The sequence below is a fragment of the Thunnus maccoyii genome, chromosome 3, assembly GCF_910596095.1.
Source record: "Thunnus maccoyii chromosome 3, fThuMac1.1, whole genome shotgun sequence".
Taxonomy (NCBI): Eukaryota; Metazoa; Chordata; class Actinopteri; order Scombriformes; family Scombridae; genus Thunnus; species Thunnus maccoyii.
Window position 1 is genome coordinate 9,896,701 of NC_056535.1, and position 26,080 is coordinate 9,922,780.

Sequence of the window (26,080 nt, forward strand, 5' to 3'; positions counted from 1 at the left end):
TCTATTAATTTCTCTCTAACATGGCTCATTGGATTTCCTCATCTAAAGAGCGTCTTTTATGTTCCATTGTTCGTAAAACCATTAGATTAAGTGGAGTCAAATGCAATCACAGCATGGTTGCTCAGCGAGAGCTAAGTCTCTGCAGTGTTTGAGGAAAGTATGGGACAGAAAATGTAGATGCTCTTCTCTGATTATCCCATAATGTATACCCAGTATTCAGGTACTACTGCTAAAGCATGATCCAGAGAGACAGATTTAAAGAGAGTTAGATGGAAAGAGTAAGAAAACAGAATGAGACAGTAAAGAAATTAAGAATGAAGGCAGGATGATAGACAGAGAGGTAACTGGCCTTTAACTTCATCAATGGAGCAACACTGACCTCTGCTGGTGTTTACGGCTTACTCGTCTGTTCATGTCAGTGATTCTTAAACTTTTTCATGTCAAGAACCCCTAAACGGACACGAATTAAACCACAGTGCCCCATTTGGTAGGATTTTGTCCCAGAGTCCCCCATCTGATAACCCTATCTGATTGCTTTTAGATGTTTTATTACAGAAAGTGTATGAAACGCATGACCAACATAGTCATACATTCTATCATTGTGTTACTTATGGATGGAATTATAGTAAAAAATAAATTATTTCCCTTTTTGCTGGGGACCCCTTGGAACCCCCTCAAGGACCCCTTGGGGCTCCCGGACCCCACTTTGAGAACCAATGGTTTATGTCACACACTTAACTCCCTGCCAGTGTTAAAATTGCTTTCTTAAATCATCTGCAATGTGAGTGAAAGGGAACATAGATCAAGCAAGCTGAGGACTAGAAATAATAAGAAAAAAACACAAAGCACTGTGCCAATTACCAACTCAGGTTCTACATTGCTCTTATAAAAATGTAATCAATCATGAGTTCCAGCATAGGCCACCCACAATGTAGCCCACAGTTTAACACCCCACCACTAAAGCCATAGAGAAAAAGGTCACCAGGGGAGAGGTAACCGTGCACTCCTGTTGATAACCTAGCCACTGAATGTGCACATCTTTCAGTGATCTTGGAAATGAGAGCTACAGAGAGAAGATGATAGGCGGGATTTCACTCTCATCCATATCCATAAACCCATTCATCTTTCCCTTCAGGACCCCCTGGCAAGACTCCATTCTCCTCTAAAAGCTTTCAGACGGGCACTGAGGATGCCACCTCAAGCTGATAGCAGTTGGAGCATGTTGGGGAGGAGGGGGTGAAGAGAGGGGTTGCCCCAGGGGTCCTCGCAAGCCCAGACTTGCTCATTAATATCTCCCGGCTTTGTGGGGGGCAACGGACAAGATAGTGTTGACACTCACGTTGATGTAAAGGCACGTATGATGCCATGATATACTCTCATACCGACCAGTTATTTATCCATGCACACATATGAATGCTTAAATATGCACATAAATGTAGATACAAGATCCACACACCTTCTGTTTCTCACCCCTCCGTTTAATTTGACTATCCACACACTGTGTGTTTGTTCAACTTGACGCAGAAACGATAAAAAAAAAAATTAGCATCATGCGCAAACAGCTATCAGACACCATTTCAAAACCATACACCCTCTGCGTGTCTGTGTGTGTGTGTTCCTGTCTCACAGTCATCCTCTGCCTCAGCTAATGATGTACTGGCACGCATGATGTAGCTGCGTAGCCATTCACAGGGCTGGCATGTGTTAATGGCCCTGGCACCCCACGCCCACAGTAAAGTGATACATCCAACTGGCTTAGTGGCGCACACAGTCAGGACTGAACAGATGCCACTCATTTCTGCTGGCCAAAGCGACCCAGCAATCAGCTGGCTAAGCACCTAAAAAATCTCAGCAAGCTAGTAATGAGAGGAATGAATGCTCTACTGGGTGACAACACAGCGTGGAGCCTCACCACAGTGGCCGCCTTTCTCTTTCCTACTTTCTGTTTGTCCTTTTTCTGCTCTTGCCAGTTTGGGGCTGATCCTTACTTAGCTGATATTTTGCTGACCCTCACTCAGTCTCTCCATTTCTTTCATTCTTTCTCTCTATCTCTGACCTCTTCCTCTTGCTCTTTTCTCATTTTTTCTCTCTCATTCCACCACTCTGTCTCATTCACTTTTTCTGTCACACAAAACACTCCTTCAGTATTTTTTTTTCTTCCCTGCTATCTTCTTGCTGGGCAGCACTGATGTGTTTGTGTGTGTGTACATGCCTTCCTACATGCATATGTGTGTGTTTGGCTGTTAGCTGATGCACTCTATGACATATTGAGGTAATAAAAAGCTCCTCCGCAGGGATGGCTGTGGCCCACTAATTAAACACCTCCTATGCGACCTTATTGCAGGCGCCAGTTGCCATAGAACCAACTACGTCTTATGGGCCCTGCGTCAAACTCCATCTTCTCTCTCTGAATCATAGGAAAGAGGGAAAAAGGGGAGAGGAAGAAGAGTTACAAGGTCATTACCTTAGAAAACCTAATTATATTGTACACAAAATAATCTCCTCACACAGAATGGAGGTATTGACTTGCACAACACAGACTTGACTTATTTTCACAGCTCTATAAAACTAGTCACTCTGACAAGTTTAGAACAATTTGCTCATGATGTGTTCACTTAAACAGCATCATTTTCAGATGGTAGGGCATTTCAGCTGTTGCCACCAACTCATCAGCAAAGAACAATTACTCATATAATGTTTGTGTAGCTATCTAATGCAGCACGTTCTTTTGAAAGTGTACTTAACTAATGAGATTATATTCATGGACATTCATTCAAGGACAGTACAGCAAGAAATGCAGCTCTCATATAAAAACAGGTTTACCAAAGTTGAAACTGGTGTCACAAGCCTGGAATCAACCCTGTGTGATGACAGTGAAAGCAGCAGCTTTCTGAGATCTCTCCTGAATAGGTGTCAGTGACACCCGGACTATTACATGACAAAAGCAAGATAAAAGAAAATCAATATATAGAGGAAAAGAAAAAACAAGGGATGTTTTTTTACCCTCTAACATTAAGAATAATGTACTGGCTAAACCCAGAATCCAACAAAGTCATACTAAAGAACATCAGTTTCTCTTGCAGGGTTTTTTTTTTTTTGCCATATTATATCACAGCCAGAAGAAATGTTACTGCAAACTCCTTTCTGAGTTAGTTAACGAGAGACCGACTGTAGTGTCTCATTTGGTCTTTTATGCTTTTATGTTTATTCCTGATGAGAGACAAACTCTTTCCACTGCAACTTCAATAATTAGACGCAATGTAGCAGAGTATATGAGCAGAAGGGGAGCACGGTGGCTCAGCACAGCAAGGAGGTCCTGGTTTCGAACTCGACTCAGGCCTTTTTGTGTCAAATTTGCAGGTAAGGTAAGGTGTGAATGTGTTTGTCTGTCTTTGTTGACCATGCAGAGTGTTCCCCTGTCTTTCACCCAATGTGCAGCTACACAGAAGCAGAAGAAGAAAGATAAGGACGTGGATAGTAGTGCACATGTACACTACTATTTTCCATATGTTTCTATAATTGCAGATGTGGGTGTGAGCATGCTTCTCTACCAGCTTGGAGTAAACTCAACAAATAAACATAAAGCCAAGAGAGATTTGTGTGTGTGTGTGTGTGTGTGTGTGTGTGTGTGTGTGTGTGTGTGTGTGTGTGTGTGTGTGTGTGTGTGTGTGTGTGTGTTAGGGTCAGGATTGCTGAATGAAGGTGTCCTCTGATTTGGTCCGTTGTGGGGAGGGGTCAACGCGACAGACGACTCAGCACCTGTCAGCCGGTGAGTCCCACTCATCAGTCACCACCTCCATATGCTGCCCATTAAAATCAGACGTGTGGGCACTCGGCTGGCAAAGTCCACACACCTAGTGACCCTCTCCACATCTGTTGACAAAGCCTTAAACACATGCAGCACGGAGAAGGGGGAAAGGACAGTCGACAGGGGAAGGAAAGCAAAGAGGAACAGCGGCTACATTTACATGCACTGAGAATTCACGTTTCTCGTTGCTGAAGTAAACTGACTTTTAGTTCAAGGATCTAAACCTCATCACTCAGTCATTTCATACTACAATGCAAAACCTTAATATTTTTACCTTTGGCCGTCCACATCTGCAGAAATTCTCAGAGATTGTCAAGATAGAAAAGTATAATAGCCTTTAGGAAGTTGGCACAGATTACCACAGGGACTGCTGTTTCTTTCCCTTACTAGATGTAATTTACACTTGCAGTCAAAGAGGGAGTGACAATGTCATGTTAAAGGGTCGGTTAATTTAAAAAGATGTTTTTTCACTCACCCTGAGTAGTAGTTTAGATTTTATTTGCTCAGGTTTTAAGATATCATTTTTGACATTTCTGTTTCCTTTCAAATTCAGTGAACGTGTTTGAAATTTGGTTTGGGGTGTCCACAGCATTAAAAGTATTACATTTGAAAAATGAGGTTTGTCCAGTACTTTAGTCTGACCAAATACCCTTAAAACTATTGACGTTCCCATTAGCTCCAGTTTACTTTGTGTTTAGTGCTAAGTAGCAAATGTTAGCATGCTAAAATACTAAACAACGATGGTGAATATGATAAAGTTTATACATGCTAACCTCTGGCATGTTAGCATTGTCATTGTAAGCATGACAGCATGCTGATGTTTGCATTTAGCTCAAATTACTGCTGTAAGTACAGCCGCAAAGAGCCACTAGCATGGCTATAGACTCTTAGTTCTGTTTAAGTGTCATTTTTCAATGTTGTGAGCACCATAAACAAAATTCCATTCACCTCCATTGTACTGGGGTGGAGGCAGCGATTGGCTGACTTTGACAAATAAAACCAAAACATGCAGGGCATGCATTGTAATTTGAGTGAACTAATTCTTTAACTGCTTTATTTGAAGCAACAACAAAAATATTCAGTTGTAAGGTATAAAAGATGTATGTAAGAAGTTTAACCTGATTTAGACCTTTACTGGAGAATGGCCAGTAGCCGGAGTAAGGTCATGCATGTAAGTGTAGCCTGAGAGAGAAAGAGAGAGATCAAATGAGGGTGTTTGAGTTCAAAGTGGAAGAGAAATTCACTCTCTATTCCAATGACAGTGCTGGAATTTGATTTACGAGGTGTGTGTGCATACATGTGTATTTTAGTGTGTGAATGTGGGTATGTGTGTATGTGATTGCAAGAATATTTCTAAATATCTAACTGTGTGTTTGTGTGTGTGTGTGTGTGTGTGTGTGTGTGTGTGTGTGTGTGTGTGTAAAAGCAAGAGAGTGTGTGAGCGTGTTTGAGTGACGGTGTAAAAGAAATGCAGAGGGCATTCTCTTCAAACGGATGGTATTCAAAGAGCAGGGAGTTTCAAAAGGAGACAGCACTGAGGGCAGTCGGGTTTGAACTGTGTTTGTGGAAAGCCGTCTGCCTTTAAAAAAAAGAAAAAAAGGAATTCCTGAAGTGCATTCACTGGGTTTTCTTGGAGGAGGAGAGAATATTAGAAGAAATAAAGAGAAAGTGGTGGAGCCAGACATACAGGAAGAAAGAGAGTTTACTAACCGACCAGAGAGCAATAAGAGTGAAGAGGGAGTTGTGGACTGGAAGGCAAGAGAAAGAAAGACAGGGGGAGAGATAAAGAAAGAAAGAGAGAGAGAAAGAGCAGCACATTGAGGGAGAACATTGGCCCGGGGCGCTGCTACGTGCTGCGCCTTTTTCTCCTCTTTCTTCAGGAGACTCCGAGAGAAGGAGAGAAGAAGAGAGGAGACGAGAAAGAACAAAAACCCAATTTCCATCCGTCCCTATGGGAGCGCCGAAGCCGGCGGTGCCCCATATAGCTGCACCGATCTGACCTCAACGCTGCTGGAGTGATGGCTAGTGAATTACCATGTCAGTGGCCTGGTGCCCCATCATGCCAGCTCCCACACACACACATAATAAACACACTCCATCACCCATTCAGCCCAACCACACCGCCCAAAGAGAGCATATTAATTATAGATGTACGTTAAATTACTTTCATTACCTCCCCTGCTCAGTGGACGGGACAGAGACAGGGATGATGGATGCAAAGGAGTTCGCTATACCTCCCCAAGTGGTAAACGCCCCCTCTCTTACTTTCACTAACCCTTTTTCCCGCCCTTTTGTTCTTCATTTTGCACCAATTCCTAAACATTTTTGTGGCTTTCTTTCCCTGTTCTCTCTTTCCCATGCAAACATCCTTTATGCCCTCAAATTATGCCAGCATGAACATTCAAAGCAGGGACCCTTTTTTCCACCTGCAACAAGCACCAGGCTAGAATGGCACCTTAGTGTGTTTTGTGGGAGAAAAGTGGGTAGCAGGTAGAGTATTAGAGGTGAAGAACAAAAACAAACTCCTCATTGCTGAGGTAGTTAGAGGAATATTAAACTGAAAACCTATCTGTGATTATAAAATACTACTGTAGGCTTGAAAGTTGGTTCTAAAAAGTCTATATGTTTGAGGAAAGGAAAACTGAACATGGATCAACAGCAGAGAACAGATTATGATGCAGGAGAGGTTTGAGAAGTTTCTATGGAGCTTTTTCAGAACTGACTACAATAAATCCAATCTGTCCTCTGCAAAGGAACAAACTCTATACTTGTATTTCATACTCCAAAGACAGATTTTCGGTGGAGTATCCCTCTAAAGCAATAATTCAACATTTCTGAATCTGAAACTTAGCTCCTTTACTCGGGTTGGGAGAAGGCAGAGGAGAAAAGAAAGAGAACTGAAATATAAAGAGGGGCAACAGTCAACCTCACATTTTAAGAATGTCATTTTCTGTCCTTGCCTTTGTGTATTCATTTGTGTGGGTTGCTTTGTATTCAAAAGGAAATCAGAAAAAAAGGACATGGTGTAACCTAACACAGTTGAGCTGTAATCTTGTGAAGAAGCAACTGAATGATCCAGTATGTCATCAGACACTCCAAAGGGCCTCTAGAGGGCAGATGGGCTGACTGTGAATGAATTAATGAACATGTCAGCAGGTTACCGTCTAGGTCTATTAGTCGCTGCTTTGAATCTAAAGATATTTATATACCTCAAATAGTTATTTACAGTAAAGTCAAAGTTTTGAAGTCTGATGTGTACATTTAAATACCTCTGAACATGTGACATTTCAAATGATGCTTTATGAAACCTACTATATAAGCCCTTTTTGATTAATCTTTTGCATGAATGTTAATACTTACACTCCAGTGGGAATCACATGGTAGCTGACATCAACAAGTTCTAATGAAGATGTGACTAATGTGGAAATAGCACATCTAGTGTTATCTAGTATTATTCCTTAGTGTACTCCCTGAGCAAATAACAAAACATCACATATCCACTACAAACCTAAAGGCCACAGTGGGATGCCGTGTGTATGTGTGTGTGTGTGTGTGTGTGTGTGTGTGTGTGTGTGTGTGCGCGCATTTGTCCTTGCTCCACTATGTTCTGTAAGTTTGATCTCACTCCGACGAGGGAAGCATTACATCGGTAGCCTGTGCTTGCTCAACACTCTGGGCCTATCTAATCTCTGCTGCTCTGAAACATCCCATTCAATTTCTTCTGTTGATAGATGCCAGTGCTCTTTGAGCCCTCTGGGAGCACATTCTTTCCTTTCCACTTGTCTGAAACTCTTCGCTTGTGTAAGACCAATCCAGATTCATCAGGTCAGCCCCGCTATTGTAAACAACCGAGATCTGATTCACAGATCCAAAGGTCAGGAGAAGGGCTGATAATCAACATCCTGACACAAGTCTCTCATCCACATTCGCCCCATTTATGTAGGTAGATGCTGATGTACACAAAATCGCATTATGTTTGGCGCAAGCAGGCAGGATGTTTTCATGAAGAGTGATACTCAATTACAATGACGCACACCCAAGCTACTTGTTAAAAAAGAACTGACAGTTAACTGAGAGCTGTCAATTAGCGCTAGAACACAATACATTCTAATTGTCTTCATTAAGAGATGAGTGAGAAACATGCACTCAATCACAGCATCTCCTCCTGTTTATGAACTCACTTTTTCAATTTACAGACATGGATGCCATCAAATGGGCTTCATGCTATTTTGCAGCTCAATCAGCAGACCACCTCTCAACCAAGCAGGCATGTGCCAATAAGACACTGAAGACCAAACTCCTAGCTGTCTGAACACCAAAGGAAGTCTCATATTAACCTCAAAGATTAAAAATAAGAGTATAAATGATTTATGAACAGAATAAACCTAGGAAAATACCACACAATAAAGCAAAATATCCAACCACCAAAGAAGATTTTTTTTTTCAGAATCCTTGATTTTTTTTTTCTCCTCTGTACCTTCCAACAAGCATTCCTAGTCACCCGACCACCACGAAGACCCTCTGGAGACCTAGAAGTCTTTTTTACCATTGAGCATTGAGGACAACAGTCATGAGGCTCAGCGAGAACACACATTGTGGTGAGGTCGAGCTGTAGAGGAGGGTCAGCAGGCCAGAGGGGAACAGGAGGTTAGAGGAAATATAATAATGACAAACAGATTGCCGGCTGCAGCGGTCATCGCCTCGTCTCTGGGGTACCTTTCCACCTTGTCATGTCCAAGACCTTGCATAATACTCGGGGACAGGAGACAGGGAAGAAGCATGTGTGTGTGTGTGTTTGCGCGTGCATTTCTAATTTATTGGCCCGCTGATTTGCTGATGTGTGTGAAGGCTGCATGCAGCTCAGAGCACTAGCCTGGAACTTCCAGGCCTTGCTTCATTAGGTGCTCACGCCCTTAAGCTGCTGACATTTCTAAACTTGTTTCCCAGTCTTCTAATTGTCGTGAAAAATTGGACACAGCCACCAACACTGAAAAGCTGCACGGTAGATCTTGATTCGACTACATTTCTCTTGTGCCTGAGTGTCATTTACCTCGCTGCTTGAAGATGTGAATATGGAATGCAAAAACATGCTTTCATTGGTCGTGAGTCTGCAATAAGTGATGAAGGAAAAGACATCGGGCTATTCATTGTTCTCATTTGCAGGACAAAATCATCAAACACAACAAACAGATGTGTCTGTACTGGTGCAAGACAAATTTCTGATAGGACAAAATACTTCCAAAATATAAAGGAATAGAAAGAAGAATGAAATTCATATGAATTTTAATATGGTTGACAATTCAGTGTTATTCATAGCAATAATAGTACATTGTATAACCCCATGTGTATGTATAAGATGTCTCAAGTAGAAATACAGCAATAACAATTAAACTTCTGTCATTCAAGTAAACTTAAGGCTTTCATCAAATCCAGACACAGACCTCAAAAAGCTGCCATCACCTTCAAATATAAAGTTTATATTAGCCAGATTTAGAATAATGTGTGATTCATATTCTCTTTTTCACTCACTTGCACTCCGACAAACACATCCGCTACTCACATGCACAAATACACTAAAACACAGCATTAAACCAATTAACAGGGCATGCAAATCCATTCTCACACAAATAACAAATGTCACTGCTAAATGTCAGCACAAAATGATTACATATCACTGTAGCACACATATCAGTTTATGTGTCTCAGCATAAAAGTTCAAATCTAATAAACACTGACTAAAAACATACTATTATTATTTACTATAAGTCAGAGAATGATCATAAGTTCGTATCACATTTCAGTTAAGATGAAAAAGTTAATCACAGGCTTGTGACTGTATGTTCATTACAGACTTTAGTACTTAATTTAAAATGAATTAAACTAAAAAAGGGTTTAAAACTTCTTTAACATTTCTGTGTTTTTACTGGCAGCTTCAGTATTTGATCTGTGAAACCTATTGCCAGTTTTATAATGTAAACAGTGCAAAATATCTCATGGCAGTCGAGAGATTATGCACATTACCACAAGAACGATTAATATTTTCATAGGGAGTGCCCTACAGAGCCCATGTTCGTTGTAATAAAGGAACACGTCACCCACTCATCCTTCAAATTACTACAGCAAACATTAAACTCTCAAATATTAAGACTGTGTGCCTTTCAGCATTGTCTGTGACTTTCTGAAAGGTGACAGAGCCAAAGTCAAGGTAATACAGTCATATCACATCACAGGTTTAAAGCAACATACACAGCAGTACTGAAGAGTATATGTAAGTAATTCATCCCTGTTCAGTGTGTCATCTGCAACACTTCCATGTATCCTAGGGGACAAAACACAAACTGAGTAGATGAATGAATGAACTGGGGCTGCAACAAATACTTTTTTATATAACTGATTAATTTGTCAGTTATTTCTTCTGTTAATTGATTCAACATTTCATCTATAAAGTCAGAAAATATTGAAAAATAACAGTCATAATTTTCCAGAGTCCATTGTGACATCTTAAAAGTGGTTGTTTGTTAAACCCACAGTCTAAAACCAAAATGTATTTAATCTACAATCATATAAAAGTGAGCAAAGCAGCACATTTCAGAGGTTGGAACTGGAAAATGTTTGGCATTTTCAGGAATAGCTTTGTTAGACTGTCTGTCTGTCGTTCCACCACACTGCGTTACCACCCATATACACCTACCATACACACATGTTGCTAACATGCAAACTTAGTAGAGAGGTGACATTTAATTTGGCCCTTGTGTTGAGTTTGCTCCATTGCTGCCATTAGAGGTCTGTTGCATCTCTGGCACTGAGATGCTCTCCTGGTCCTGGTTCTCTAAGTTTTGTGGGTTCTGCTGTCTGTCCTTTGCAGCCTTCTCTTTTTCCAGCATGTGATAGTTGTAGATGTTCATGACAAAGAGGAAGAGCCCACCAGTGACGATCACTGCGCCACACATGAGGTAAAGGTACTTGTAGTCATTAAAGATGTCCACCAGTGACCCTGCGTGGAGACAAGAGGGTGAACGGTTAAATAATGAACTTGTGAATAAAGATACTCACTCACCATACAAAGAAATTCAACTATTATATGACTTTTCCAACCAAGAGATGGTCAGTTCAACCCATTTTACACCATGTCATGTCTATATAAACAAAAACACACTTGACTGTTGTACACCATGACAACAAAACACAATATGTACCTGCATAGTATCTTCATTTGACCACTTGACAAGTTTGAAGGTGAAGAGCAAGACCGAACTCACATTTGGCTGTATGTGTGTATTTGAGAGAGTCAGAGCACAGGCCAATTTGAGCCATGTCGGAAATGACAGAGGGCCATTACACCCTTCCTGGCTCTCCCTGCATCTCTGGAAAGGCAATTTGGACGGCTGCTACCAAAACGAATCAGAAGAGAGACCCATACTCAGAGCCATAAATATCGAGCCCAAGTCTGCAGAAAAGTGACAAATGTGGTTTAGATCAGATTTAAGCCTGCAGGTTTTCAGAGTCTTAACCGCACCCCACCCCAACCCACCCCCCACCCCCCCCGCCTCCAGACACGGATCGATTGGCAAGTGTCGCTATCTCTCTCACTCTCAGCATGTATGATGGCCTGTCTGCCTGTCCATCTCACTGTATTACAATCTCTCCTTTATACTATTTTGAGCCTTATTGAATCAGTGGTAGAGTGTTTCAACAGTTGGATTATTTGGAGCAGGAATATGTTCTCCTTATGGTCCAGAAAGTCCTTTTTTCTTTTCCTGCTTTGAAAAAGTGATTTTTGATCTGTTTGTTCATTTTGTTTATTATCACAAAACTCAGGAGCTGTTTTTTAAAATTCAGAATAAACTGATTTCCTCTAAACTCCAAGAACTCTTTGGTTCTGACTTTTGTGACAGACTGGGAGGCACATGTATTACACAGTATGTTTTTACAGGCTACGGTTACAGTATCTCAATTTATTAGAGCGGATGTTAAATTTAAGTGCACTTTCCGTGGTAGTTGTCCTTAATTACACCAATTACCATCTTTACGACGAATAATATGATAATGATGTTTGTGTGTGCGTGTACTTTACTGTACTGCACTAGGAGGGGTCACTTTGCATTTGGATCATTTTCAACCATCTCAATGCAGGCTGCATCATCTGATTGATAGCACTCATCTGGTGAGTGTACGCCAATGACCATCACCCTCATTAAGACAGTCCTTGATTGGCTAAGCAGTAATTAAGTCCATCTGGCATAGTCACCTCTTTTTTAATGTATTCACAGCTTAATTATGGCCCAGGTACAGGACTTTAATGACGAGAGTTTGAACTGAGTGTCATTAAACATCCAAAGCAAAAAGCTAATTACACCCACTTACCTCACTTCCACCTAATTGGATTGACCTGAAGGTTTTGGGGAGCAGTAACAAGCAGACGAGTTAGGGGAGCCATAAAGATTGTGCCCTCTGGAGGAGAATGTTAGATGTGCAGGGAGGCATTTGTTTACCCTGTTAAATAAGCACCCCAGAACAGGGTCGCACTAGACAAACTGGGGGGCCTGTAAATTTCCACCTCATTAAAACTCAGATCGGAGGAAAAGTTTGTCAGTGGGGGTGATATGCATGGCTGATTAAGTCATGTACAGCTACAGCGCTTCTTCAACGTATTTGTCTAGGACACACTAAACAGATCTCTGTAAATGAACCTTAAAGTTGACATATAGACTGGTGCACAGTCTGAGCATTTCAATTTCCGTCCTTGCTCTGTGGTGGCAAAGTTACTCTTCATGCCATTCACTGAATTTAAATTCCAATTCTGTGGTGCACATTTGGACAGGGACTTTATGAGGTGCACTGTTATGGAGGGGGTGGAACCAACAACTGTGCATGTAATTAATGTAATGGCTGACATAATTCACCAGATGGGTTAAGTAGAAGCTGTTGGAAGTTCAGTGGTTCCACAAAATAAGTACATACTCATTTAAAAAGGCATCACAAACATAAAGGTTGGGAACCACTGATATAAACCTTCTTGTGTGCAATAAACCTTGATTGTTTTTTCCATATTTGACTCAGGGATCAATTCAAGAGGTTTTTTATGTTGTACAGATTGTAAAGCTATCTGAGGCATATTAGTGATTTTGGCTTACTGTATGTAAATACTTGATTAAACTTGCCTAATAAGTAGTAAGTTTCCTACTTATTGTGCCACACCTTCATTAACAAATCAAAATGCCATTCTATAATATCTACCATTAACTTAGAACGTGTGAATAATCATCATTTAGGCTGTCAAATAGTCTCCACAAGGCCCTGCAAACTCTAGTGGCTCCTGACTTTTAAGTTTAACAAAACAGAGGCCCCTTCTTTTGTTGTTTTCGCTATCAGTATGGACCTTTTAATAGCTGCTTTTTGTGTAGTTTTCTACACAGCATCTGTCCAGCACAGTGACAAATTTCTTTAAGATTATTTCACAACAAATTATCTCCCTCAGCAGTCAGCATTAACTCATCTACAGTACATGCTGGAGGCACTGGGAAGAAATTCTTTGCTGTTACTGGCTGAGATTTCAACTACAATGTCTAAATTCAAAGTGCTTTTATTCCACTGATGACAAATTGTAACTCAAAACAATTTTCCTCAGTGGCTCCTTTTTTAGAGCCAGTTACTGTCATTAGATCACATTCTGTTTTTACTAGATCAAGGGAAGAATGTTTTATAGTGGGCCTTTCAAAAGTGCACCAATCCTGAAAATGGCAAGGAAGCAGTGACTGTAAACAATATCCTTCTGATTACACAGTTATTTAGACCATGAAGGTAGCTGTCCAACACTTCAATCTAAAGCACCATCAGAGACAAAAGAATGCTGGCGATATAAGGCTTCAGATGACAATGTTTTTTATCCTTTTTGATGTGCTGGTAAGCAGAAATTCAGCCTGTGAGTTGATGCTGAATAAAAAATAAACTGAGTCTGACCCACTACAAAAATCCCCACTAACAGCATACTCACTTAATTTATGACACAATATTGTCTTAATTATTAACATCATCCATTGAATATTGAATACTTGAGATTTCACCAGACAACATATCTGATCTCACCTTACCTTGATGATCTAATCAAGGTAAATTGACCTCTGGAGCACTCATGAGAACTGTCTGGGATTAAGGGTGTGCTTTTGTACTTTTTTGTTCAGAACTGTTTACAATACCACAGGTTAAAGCTCATTTAGCTATAAAAACAGAGAGCAGCTTTAGGCCTTATTGTACATGTTCGTGATATCATCATGATATTAGGTTTTAATGCTTTGACCTCTGCCAAGAAATACTGACTGGGAGAAATATGCTACCACTTCATCCACATCCAGGGGGGTTTGTTTGGGGCAACGACATAATCAAACAATCGCAGATGCAGCTGCAACACAGAGATGAAGTGGGGGACCAAGAGCTTTAGAGAGCTACCTGCTGTTAGCCTACAGTACAAGGCAAATATGATGCACAGTTTTCCACAGCCATTTATTGCAGATGTGGACCATCTTTACTTATTTGGCAGCTGCCTCCAAAAAACTTTTTTGTTTCGTTTTGAAATCAAAACCTTAAAGATGTTCCAGGAAAAGGGGCAGACGCACATTTTCATACAGCAAAGACCATGTGTTAAATGTGCTATAGCAGACTGTAACCTAGTTCTGTGACTAAGAAAACTTAAATGCTGTAAAGATCTCTCAGATTCAAAAGATACAGATCAACAAATGACAGATTGATGGGTCAGTTCGCTACGGGAATGAAGTGAAGTGAAGCACACACAATTAACCATGGGATATGTGAGGAACACATAGGAGGCACTAGAGTGAAGTTAAATTTAAGTTTGATGGCTGGACACACCTAGATATAATATCAACAGTCTGAATGGAGAAATATTAGTAAAATCAATATTTTTTCTGTTTTCATAAGAAAAATAAAGGTGTCACAAATCTGAAAGTGTGTTTAAACAGACTTTTGCGATTTCTAACACTTTTTCATAAATGTAGGTAGTGACAAAACGGAGAATAGGCTGCTAAATATCATTATTTAAAGTCTCAAAAGTCAACTTGACAAGCAAGTGAGCGCTGAGCAGTTGTAAGTGCATAGAGAGGGTTGCATGCACGCACCTGGTTTTTATGTGTGCAGGTTTTGAGACTAATCAAACGTCATATATGAGTACATTATTTACTTCCTCTCGGCCCTTCAGTCACAGAAACAGAGTAAGGCAATCTGAAATGAGCTGAAAGTAAATATTTTTGCCCATGTAAGAGAGAGACAGAGAGAGATATGTACACATGATTGGATTGTTTGTGCAACTGCTTATCAGATTCAACAATCCATAGGTAGGTAGACATAGAAATAGGGCTGCCCCTTAAGCTGCAACGATTCAAATCATCTAACTAATCCGGTGTGGTCTCAAAATCTAACCTAATTACAAAACTACCTGTAATCAAAACATAAAAGGATGATAGAAATGGAGGGCAGAGACCAAGACAGACGCAACTCCTTTCTGTTCACTTCTCCGATGCCCTCTATCCAGTACTCAGTGTTAGTGAAGTCTGCTAAACTACTTCTGAACCAGATGTTGGTGCAACCTCTCCTCTAAAAACCTGTATGATTGACTCTTTTGCTGACGGCGCTGTCAGCAGCAGGAGAGACACTCTGCATTGTGCTTGGATTTTTTTCACTTAACTATGACCAGGACGCACACTTTTTATTTCTCTGACTGCATGGAAATCTGATTTTTTTCACATCATGATGAACAAAGTTATTAAAATGTGAGTCTTAGAGGAAACACATGAGACTTTACATGTAGACTGTTTAGTGTGAAATTTAGTGTGAGGCGGTGAGCTGGGCAGAGGATGTATGAATGTATTTCTCATAATCATGGGGATAAAACAACAGTAATAATGCATACTGTATATGAGTATTTATAAAAATTAAAAATACTAATTTATAAGTACAAGCATGAACCACAAGCACATGACAAATTAAAATACTGAGTACTGGATATCCTGATTTGGGCCCTGAGTGGAGAAGTGCTTTTTTTAAATGAGTCACACTGATTCTGTCATGCCTGTAAATGGATAGTTTTATGTTCTTTGTGCACAGTTACCTGCAGCAGGTGGTCCCAGTAGCATGGGTAAACACTCGATGATGGTGACCAGTCCAACAGCACTGGAGAAGCGTTCATTTCCCATTAGGTCCATCAGGCATTCAAAAATCAGGGCGAAAACCATGCCGAAACCCACACCAAACATTACTGTGTAGACCAGCAGGAAGGTATAACTCTTGATGAGTGCACACAGCAAGTGGCACGTGCCGTTGAATATCATGGCAAAACTGAAAAAGTACTGAATTCTGGGCCTGATCCACTTGCTGTTGGCTACCAGGCCAGTGGCAGGCCGAACAAACATGTCCACAAAGCCCATAATGGAGAGCAGATAGGCTGCAGAGTACTCCTCTACACCCAAACTAATAGCATAGGATGACAGGAACACAATGGGTGCATAGGCACCAAAGATGAACATCATATTCCCAATGAGGTAAATGATGAAGCTTCTATCCTTGAAGAAGGACAAATCCAAGAACTTCTTAGGAGTTTTTTTACAGTTTCCTTTCAGCTTACTGTTGCAGTCATTTGGCTGTTCCTCCACTTTCTTCTGTGGTGCAGAGGATGAGTTACGAGGTGGAACAACAGGTCTCATCAGGGCCCCAGCAACACAACAGTTGAGCATCAGACCCCCCAGAATAAGGAGACTTCCTCTCCAGCCAAAGTTGTCCAGTAAATATTGGTTGAAAGGAGCCAGAACACACAGAAATACTGGGCTCCCTGCCATAGCCAGTCCATTGGCTAAAGGACGCCTTGCCAGGAAATACTTGCTGATGATGGTGAGAGATGCATTCAGGTTTAAGGAGAGTCCAGAACCTGTGTATAAACATGAGAGAACACAGTCACATTCCAAAAATCTTAAGTAAGAAAACCCTCCTGAACCTAAACTCCAAAGGGAACATAAATTAAATTAAGGGCTGATTCTTGCTTGGTGCTCATTAAGGTTCCATCTCATTTCACTTTTGCCAGCTCAAATCTCATTTGAGAACGCTGGAATTATTTCAGAAATAATTTCTTCATTTAAGTAGAAATAAATTAGAGAGCCTAGGTATTACATTCACTCTCTTGCCGCTTTACCCCAAAAAATCAATTTAATAGATTTTTTTTTTTTTTCAGAAAATGACCATTTTCCATGAAGATGAAGAGCTACAGGTAGCTGGTTAGGATGCTATATTCTCTCTTTCTAATGTCAACTGAAACTTCTTCTCTTGTCCCACAAGAAAGTGCAAGGAAAAAGGGTTTTGTTTTTTGTGAATATCTCTATTCAAATATACTATATATTATACATACATACATGCAGTATATATCAGAGTTTAAAACAACAATAATTCATATGTTCACAAAGAATGTGGCATTCATTAGTCATTGAATTACTACTGTAAGTCAGTAGTAAGTTACTCAAAGCACTGGAGAAGATACAATGTGTGGTGAACATCTTATCATATTTGTGGGGGTCAGGATAACAATTCAGATTTCTCAACAGTTTAGGAAAACTTCGGTCTTCCTAAGATCACTTATCAATCTTATCTTATTGGCAGATAACAGATCATTTCTTGAGAATTTCTTGATTAGGGGGTATGCAGGAATATTCAAGACAAATTAAATGAATATAGAAATAGCAACATATGATGAAATAAAATACTGTAAATATAATGTTATAAATAGATATAGTATTAAAGACAAGTTTACAAAATTATTTACATTTTTTGTACAAAATTTATTTATTTTATAAATTGTTCATTTAAATTGTTAATTGTGATTTACCCTTAAAGGAATATTCAACTGTTTTTTAACCTTATCTCAGTGTCTTTACTGGTGGGCTACTGATCAATACACAGTGTAAAGTCCATCAACATTCTTTGTATTGTCAAGGCAGCCAACAAGAGGACCCCAGATTGTCCACATGTGAGTGTACTGTAGGCATGTGGACATTAAAAACTACAGTAAATCTCCAGCTGCACTCGAGTCTAACTCCACTGTTGACCTGGGGTGCGAGTGATAAGACATGTGCCTCCTGTGTGAAACCTTTCACCAGTGAGTTTCAACAGGAGGGCGTAACACATGGGAGGTTCACCCCCCTCCATGCAAGTGCCCCAACCAACCTCGCTAGTGCAGTGACAAGGACATGATCCCTCACCATGATCCCACATGCAAACACTGCCTATTATGTTGGAACACAAAAGCAAGCCAGAGGTATCAGCACCTGAGAATTGAACCCCAGGTTTCTGCGGTAACAAAAAAGAAATGAAAGATTTCCTATAATTCCCTATCCCTGCACATTATCACTTTAATATTACAGTTTTTCACTAACTTGCTACTGCCACTACTATGTTTTTGTTCTATATAGCAGATTTCTATAACAATTAATCAGTTTAACGCCTTTTGTTGCCCCAAATAATCTAAAATGTGGACCTTTCAGATCTTGAACATCTGATGTTCAGGCCGTGTGTGTCCACCACAGCTTTTCTGCATCTTTGTGTAATGACAGTAAAGCTAACCTTGATTTTTCATGCCTACTTCAAAATAACACTCCTATAAAAGGATAATTACTTACAAAAAGCCATTCACTGAGTCTGTGAAGTTTTTTGACAAACTAGTTTGCATATGCGTGTGTATTCATGTATGCATGTGTGTAAGCATATCTGCATGTCTGCTAGGTGAAACCGCCAATGCCTATGTGTCAGTGTGCCAGGGCACAGGGGAGCAGAGCAGGGCACACACATGCCCCCGGGACCACACATGGCCCAGCCACTTGCTGGGCCTATTAATCCTTCACAGCAGTCCTTGGCAAGGTAATGAGCCTCGCAGGGTGGCAGGGAGCCCCCATGTGACGACCATGATAGGAGCCTACGGGAGAGTGCAGAGGGCCACGGAAGACCATGCTCTGTGGGATCAGGGACAGTTCTGTCTTAATTACCGTCCTGGTCCTCGTCCCCTTGGCGCTCTAACTGCACCCAAGGAGCCGGGGCAAATGCCCTGGGCCCTGACAGACAGCACGGCAGAGCAGCCAGGGAAAGCAGATCTGGAAACCCAGAGATTTTTAGCGGATGTGAAAAGATGAAGACTGCCATCCTCCCATCCCCAGAGGAGCTTAACCAGGGCTGATGGGAATAGTGAGTAAAGTGGTAAACAAGGCAGGGATCCATATCATGAAACCTGCTGGCTCATTCACTTTATTACAAATACGCTAGTACTCATGTCTGAGTTTTGGGCTGTGATCTCATGGACATCTAACTGTTTATGGAAAGAAACTCGATGCTTTGGATTCCCAACACAGGTATGCAAATGAATTCTTTTTTTAAAAAAGAGAAAATAAATATCCAAGTACTGTACCTCCAATGATGCCAATGCAAAAGTAGAGGTATATGATGGAGCTCCCAAAAGAGGCAGTTACCATGGAGACCCCACACATCAGTCCACCCAGCATGACTACTGGCCGGCTTCCAAAGCGACTGACCAACAAACTGCTGACTGGTCCTGCAAAGACGTGAAGAAAGACAGAGAAAGAGAGCGAGAGATTTATTTAGATTTATGTTAAATCTGAATGTAAAAAGACTTCATAAATAACTTACCTACTTTTAGTGATCCAGGATTGGGAGATGTGCAAACAACAGCACCAGTTCTCACTCTAGGTCTAAACCAAGGGCAAAAGGACATCACAGCGGAGGATGGAACACCTCCACACTTTTGCGTCCACTACGAAGCAACTTGGCGACTCATTATACTCTCCCCTGATGATGTAAAATACTTCACTCAGTGATCAATCAGCAATTAAACAGCCTTTTATATGCTGTCACTCATCCCTTCATTCATAACCTTGCCTGAAAGAGTGACATTGCACCACCAGTCCATCTGCAGCAAACTATAATGAAAACTTCTTTCTTCTCCTTGCTATAAAAACCCATCGTCCGAAAATATATTCATCTTACTCATTTCATATAGAGAAATACAGAGAGCATCAATCAAACTAATATATAGGCTGCCATGATTATTGAAAACTTAACATGCTGCAGCTTTTCAAGTCATTGGTGCGAAGGGCCTGTGTGTGGATGGTGATAATTGAAAACTGCCCAGTGAGCAGTAAGAGGATTACATATTTGGCAAACACCTACTGTCTTCAAGAGCATGTTTACCATGGCTGATGATTAATTTCTCAGTACATGGGGGAAAAAAATACCATGAAGGAAAGCCTGTTGTCTTAAAATGATTCCTTCAAAAGGTGACTATATTTATGATTATTACAAGTGCACATCAAGGATTTGTTCATGTCCGTAAACACATTCTTTATATAATTCTCTTAATTAAATGTCTATATGCCATGTGCCTCTCTAGATATAACTACTTATAAAAGGCATAGTTCTGGCTTGACATTTTCTGATACCAGGAACAATATAATACCTGAGTTTCAATACAATACAAAAGTAGTACTACTGAGTTTTTTTGGCCACTTGGGAGGCAGAATTCTACAACAAGCTAACCATTGCAACGTTTGACTTTATCACTTTATACAGGTGATAACACCAACATGTTAGCAAACACTTGCCTATTTACACATCCAGCAGAATACACAGAGCAACATTAGCATTCATTTAGAGTTGGAGTTTCTGCCCATCTGACAGATGTAAGTTGACTATTCACTCACCTTTTTGGTCTCCATAAACTGCTGAGATAAAGAACTATGTCTTTAGCTGCTAAATACTCTAAAATGTGCTGAAAACAGCTGCCAGCTACGGCAGGAAAAAGTGTTGATGTGGGCAGTGAGACTGAACCACATCAGTAAAGTTGAGGGCTGTAAAAAATACCCTAAAACACTCCATAGAGATGATGTGAACTGCTGAGTTGGGTGATATTTCTATGTGGGGTTTTCACTATAAGTGACCTCTTTCACATTACACACAGCCATTTGAGCCATTGTTTATACAAAAATATTGATTAGTGCAGCTTTAACAAAAATAATCTTAACTTCTCAAAAGCATCTGTTTTTAATTTTATCTTAGTATGAGTAATATACAGTGGAAAATAAAGAAAAATTAAGCATCTGATTAGGTATTCGGTACTGGATGCTACACACACATTTTGGTTGGTATGGGAAAGCATTGAGGTTCGATACCCAGCCCTTGTTGTGACATGAATGCATGGACTTTTCCAGAAGTTTGCTGCGAACTAGCAGGCAGCAGCTTGTCAAAAGCAGGAATACAAGGGCCAAGCTGAAAAAAAAACAATATAAGACCACAATAAACTGCAGTTTTCACCATGAATAACAGAATCATCTTTTCCTCAGGCCTCTGTATATCTTGAAGCTACTGCAGTGCATTGTAGTACAATGAAGTCCATTAGCATGTCACGCTACCTACAAGCTATTTGTGATATCAAGCAGCGGTGTGTGGTAAACCTGTTCTTCCTTAAACAGAATAATTCAGCTCCAGCATACAGAATGAAAGGTTTGAGAGAAGAATAAAACGGCTGCTAAACTTTTCTGCAGCTGCTCATTCCTGTCTGACAAGCTCCTAACCTGCCAGGAATCTTCATGTTCAGGACTTGCTTACACAATTCATTAACGCTTAGGGCCATTTACCCATTTGCATGTACAAAATGAGTGAAAATCAGTCACATCTGACACGCGATGAGAAGTTTTCAGTTGTTTATTCTTTTAATCTTTCTTTCTCGCTTAATGCTGAGCTTGAAAGAACTGTCCTCAACAACTGTACCTGCTGTACCACTGTACTGTACATGGAATAAAAACATCCATCCCGCTGTTTATACAGTTAACCAGGTGCCTGCGGGGGTCAAAGATAGATCATCTCTCTCACTGTACTTGTGTCACAATAGGGCATCTCCCACACTACCACCATTTCCACTTTCATCATAACTTTATCATTTGGACTCCTTGAGTCAGAGGTTTTCTGAAAAGGCTGTCATGTCTCTCCCATGGGGACTTGGTGTCAGATCCCAGTGTGCTGAACCTTCCTCTGATATATTCCCCCTGTCTCTCTCCTCCACTAGGTGACATTGCTGAAGCTTTGCCAAGGACAATATGATAAAGCCCTGTGCCGGAGCCACAGTGGAGGGGAATATTTCACCAGTTAGGCCTCTCTGACTCGAGTGCAGGTGAGTTACACACCCTGTTGTCCTGTAACCTTGAAAGCAGCTACTGATGAATTCATGTAAAGCCTCATAAAGACTTTTATTGTCATCTAATGAGTCACTCAAACACAGCATTACCTGCAACATGACATGAGACAATACACACAGTCATTTCTGTTTTTCTGACTGACGAGTGAGTAAAAGTCTTTTGCACTTCCTTTGTGGCTGATAAAAATGTTGTCAATAATCCAACAATCATAATTATGATTAAAACGACAGGACATCTTCAGACTAGCCCCATGAGTTACAAAATGCAATGTGTATCCAGCAACTCAGCGGTTTAGAGTTGACAACTGTTTCACACACATTTGATATCTAATCCAGCAACCAGTAACTGTGGATCTAGCCAATGCAAGCTGGAGGAAACAGGAAAGTAGAGACAATGCCAGCAGGAACTAATAAAGATTAGATTGAGTAATGGCACCTATGAAACAGAAATTTAAAAAGTACTGTAATACATTTGTTTTGGAACCTTACCAATTCAATTAAATTTTTATTTGATTATTGTAGAACAAATGATCACTGGAGCCAGTATTTCCTGTTTGAGGCTGGTGAAATTGTGGAGGGGGACCAAATATTTTTTGGATATTTCAAACACAGATTATCACAACCAGACATGGGTGGCGTGAACTACAAGATCCAGAGGAAATCTAGTGGTTCACAACCTGAGTGTTGAGGAAGAGGGACTGCAAGATTATCAACTAAATAGGAAAGAAAACGATGATAAATGTTTATTTACCTCTTCAAGACTCTAAAACCTATTAAACAATCTGAGAAAGGAGTAACACTGTTTGGCTGAACTACTCACACCTCTAACATCTTCAACCAGTGATGAGTGCTTAACAAAGATGGGTCAGAAGCTAAAAAGGCTGGAGACCACTATTCAAGTAGTTCAGGGATGGCGACTGTCAACTAAACTAAACTGTCGTTTAGCCTGTTTAGTCTGACAGTGCTATTATGGGTCAGAGTGCAGGGAAAAGCATCAGTGGCATCAAACCATATTCTTATCAAGTCAAAACTATTTCTTTCAGATCTTTTCGCATCAAATTACTGTATGTATGTATATGAATGTTGAAGAAGAAAACAGTAACGACTAATACATGGCTCAGAGTAATCAGTGTCAGTGTGGATAGATAAATTTAAATCAGATGAGTAGTACTTGCTAACAACATTCCCCTTATTAGGCAGCCTAACACTATTTCAGTGGGTGCAGTCAGTCATGTGAAGCCAATTTATCAATTACATATGTGGTCCAAGTGAACATACAGCACAACAGTTGTTTTCTTCAGATGCCCAATAATTAAAGGGTTTTTTCCCCATTTGCAATAAAACTGAGATTTACTTCTCTGATTTTTGCCATGATGCTGATTGATTAGTACAAATACATACCACTAACAACTCATTCCCTCTCACGCAGGCATGCAAGTCTGCAGTCAGCTGTCCATTTAGCTGTACCTACTGTGGTGTGTTCAAGTGCAGCTTAAAATAGTGTTTGATCAGTAGACTTTTGTCAGTGCCGCTTCTTAGAGGTGAGCTTGTTGTGTCAGAGCACTAAGGTAACACAAGACAATACAACCCAAAGAGATAAAAAAAGAGCTCAGCCTGGTTAACCTGTAGGTTGTTATTTGCAGGCTCATATATAGATACATTCACAACTTCCTAACATCTCTGCTGAAACTCTGTTATTTGAAGTTATTTAATTTATGGTAACCAGCTGTTATTATATTTGCTTATCAGCATAAGTAACAAGAAACTGCAGCACAACAATGCCAAATACAGTATGTCTGAGGTAGATTAGAAACAGTGATACCATTACATCATTTTTCAAATGTAAAATATCCCACTCAGTAAATATCTTGGTTGCGATTTTGATTGATTTGATTGATTTTTTTTCCATCAGAAATGAACCTGGGTTTATTTCACATTAAGAAAAAAGGAAAGAAAAAATCTAAAAAAGACAAAAAAATACTAATTGCAGTGCAAATCATTCATCATATCATTCAATCATTTGTGAACTACTTTGAGGGGCTCTGCACACTTTCAGCAGCATTTTGCATCTCATTTTTCTCAAGTGAGGCCTATTTTTAGCTGTGCTCTCCACAAGAGGACCTCATTTACTATGAACTGCAATAATGAGTGTATTCTCTGGAAATGCAACAAACTGTTGATGTACGGGGGCATAAAATATATCTGAAAATCAGTTAGACTGAAAGTCTTTTTGCAGTGAATTTCCAGTTCCAGTTCAGCATTGTAGGCCTGCTTAATAAAGACAGACAATGCAAGAACAGCATATGCTTGCTGTATATTGATATAGGCTAAGGCAACACACCCAACAAATAAATGCATTGAAATTAAGTGGACTTTTGAATGACATGTTCCTAGACTAGGATGTTACCAAGCACCAACATGGAACGAACACAACTCAGATCTTTAGAAAGGTAAGGCTACCACAACAAATATGTAACAAATACTGACTGACTCACCTCCTGCATACATGGCAGCCAGCATGATAGAGGAAATCCACGCTATATCACTGGAGCTGGCCTGCAAATCCTCTTGTATCTCCTTGAAGAAAATGGAGAGGACTTTGGGCATGGCGTAGGCAAATCCAATGGAAATATGGGCCCCAAAGACCACCATCCAACCCCAACCACCATCCAGGGGTTTGCAGTGCAACTCATCTGTTGCTGCTGGGGACATTTTCTTGTTCAGAGAGAGAGAAACATACATTATCAAAATGAATGTTAAAAAACTGAGACCATAAAGTGCACATTAAAAATGCTTAATTATGTACAACAGATCATATTCACATGCAGAATTGATACTTCAGCTTAAATATACAGTCTGTGTACTTCTTGTCAGCAAATGAGTAGATGAATTTCAAAAGTGAACATTTCACTGCCAAATTAATTCAAAGGCAGTTTAATACATAGACTTACACAAGATGAAAACTATACCAAAGATTTCACTGTTTTCTGTGACAGATTTGCTTACAGAAGTCATGTTTGTGAACATAAGGTTGATTCATCATGAACAAGAAACACAAAATGCTAATTACATCATAAAATCATGCTCTTCAGTTAAATAGCAACTATATGTGAACATACATCATTTATATAGCCAAAAATTACTTTTTTTGGCCTTTAAATAAAGAAGTTTAGTACCTCTTCTGCCTCTAACACCAAATGCAGAGATTATGTGACAGGTTGTTTAATTAATCAGGCTTACAACGTTGCGCAAAGGCTCCTGTTAATGCTGTACGAACAGCTGAAGTTGTCTCGACTGTATTTGCTGAGTTGTCAGCCAGGCTGAAAGCGTCCTTAGTAATTTGTCACATATGTGTCTCCATTCACAAATAAATGCATCCATTCATTCCAGCGAGGGATGCTGAAACTTCCACTTCTTGATTAAACCCGAACTGCTTTTTCTCTCCTCCAAAACTAGCGTAAACTGTTACTAGTTGTACTGTTACACCAGAAGTGTTGACGTAATTCTTAAGAAATGTTTTCAGTGAAAAGAAGAAGATTCCTGCTCGTCTTCTTCTTCTTCTCTTCCACTCGGAGCCGAACGGAAATCATTCACACGTGGACCCTTCTAGATACCAGCCATACAAAGAAACTACGTTATTAAATCTGTAGCTTTCCACGCTTTAAAGAGAAGTAGGCTCATATATAAATGTTTTACAAAGTAAACCTTACCTATTATTGAGCGTCCTCGCAGCCCGTTTTTCTCTTCCAGCAAACTTTCAGCCTGCTGCTTTATTGAATGTGTGGTCACGTGTCACATCGATGGCCTGGGGGCTTCTGAGTATTGAGGAGTTCTCTATATACATCATGGGAGTTTCAGGTTCACAAGTACCAAAGCTTTGTCGCCTCTGCATCATTTTCAGCCGATAGGTCACATCCCACTCTACTGTGTTATGACTTGACTTAAAGTTACGTCAGCTCATAGTGGGTTTATGTGGGTTTCACGCCTGTCAGTGTATCTATTTCTGACCGTGACCACCGCCT

The 26,080-nt window shown here is 40.2% G+C and overlaps 1 protein-coding gene across 1 annotated transcript; it reads right to left on the reverse strand.

Moving 5' to 3' along the window:
* Positions 1 to 9,074: 9,074 nt before the first annotated feature.
* LOC121894755 (monocarboxylate transporter 2-like) lies at positions 9,075 to 25,685 on the reverse strand. The gene is made up of 5 exons (XM_042407582.1): positions 25,235 to 25,685; positions 24,554 to 24,773; positions 19,260 to 19,403; positions 15,930 to 16,742; positions 9,075 to 10,802 (listed from the first exon to the last, which is right to left on the reverse strand). Exons 2-5 carry the CDS (start codon positions 24,768 to 24,770, stop codon positions 10,546 to 10,548), a joined length of 1,431 nt encoding a protein of 476 aa, XP_042263516.1. The 5' UTR covers positions 24,771 to 24,773; positions 25,235 to 25,685; the 3' UTR covers positions 9,075 to 10,545.
* Between the last annotated feature and the right edge of the window lie 395 nt (positions 25,686 to 26,080).

Coding starts and splice junctions, on each gene's coding strand:
- LOC121894755 (XM_042407582.1), bottom strand. CDS start 24,770: ATGTCCCCAGCAGCAACAGATGAGTTGCACTGCAAACCCCTGGATGGT. Junction 19,404..24,553: donor GGCTGCCATGTATGCAGGAG/GTGAGTCAGTCA, acceptor ACGTCTTTGCAG/GACCAGTCAGCAGTTTGTTG. Junction 16,743..19,259: donor TTGCATTGGCATCATTGGAG/GTACAGTACTTG, acceptor GTTTATACACAG/GTTCTGGACTCTCCTTAAAC.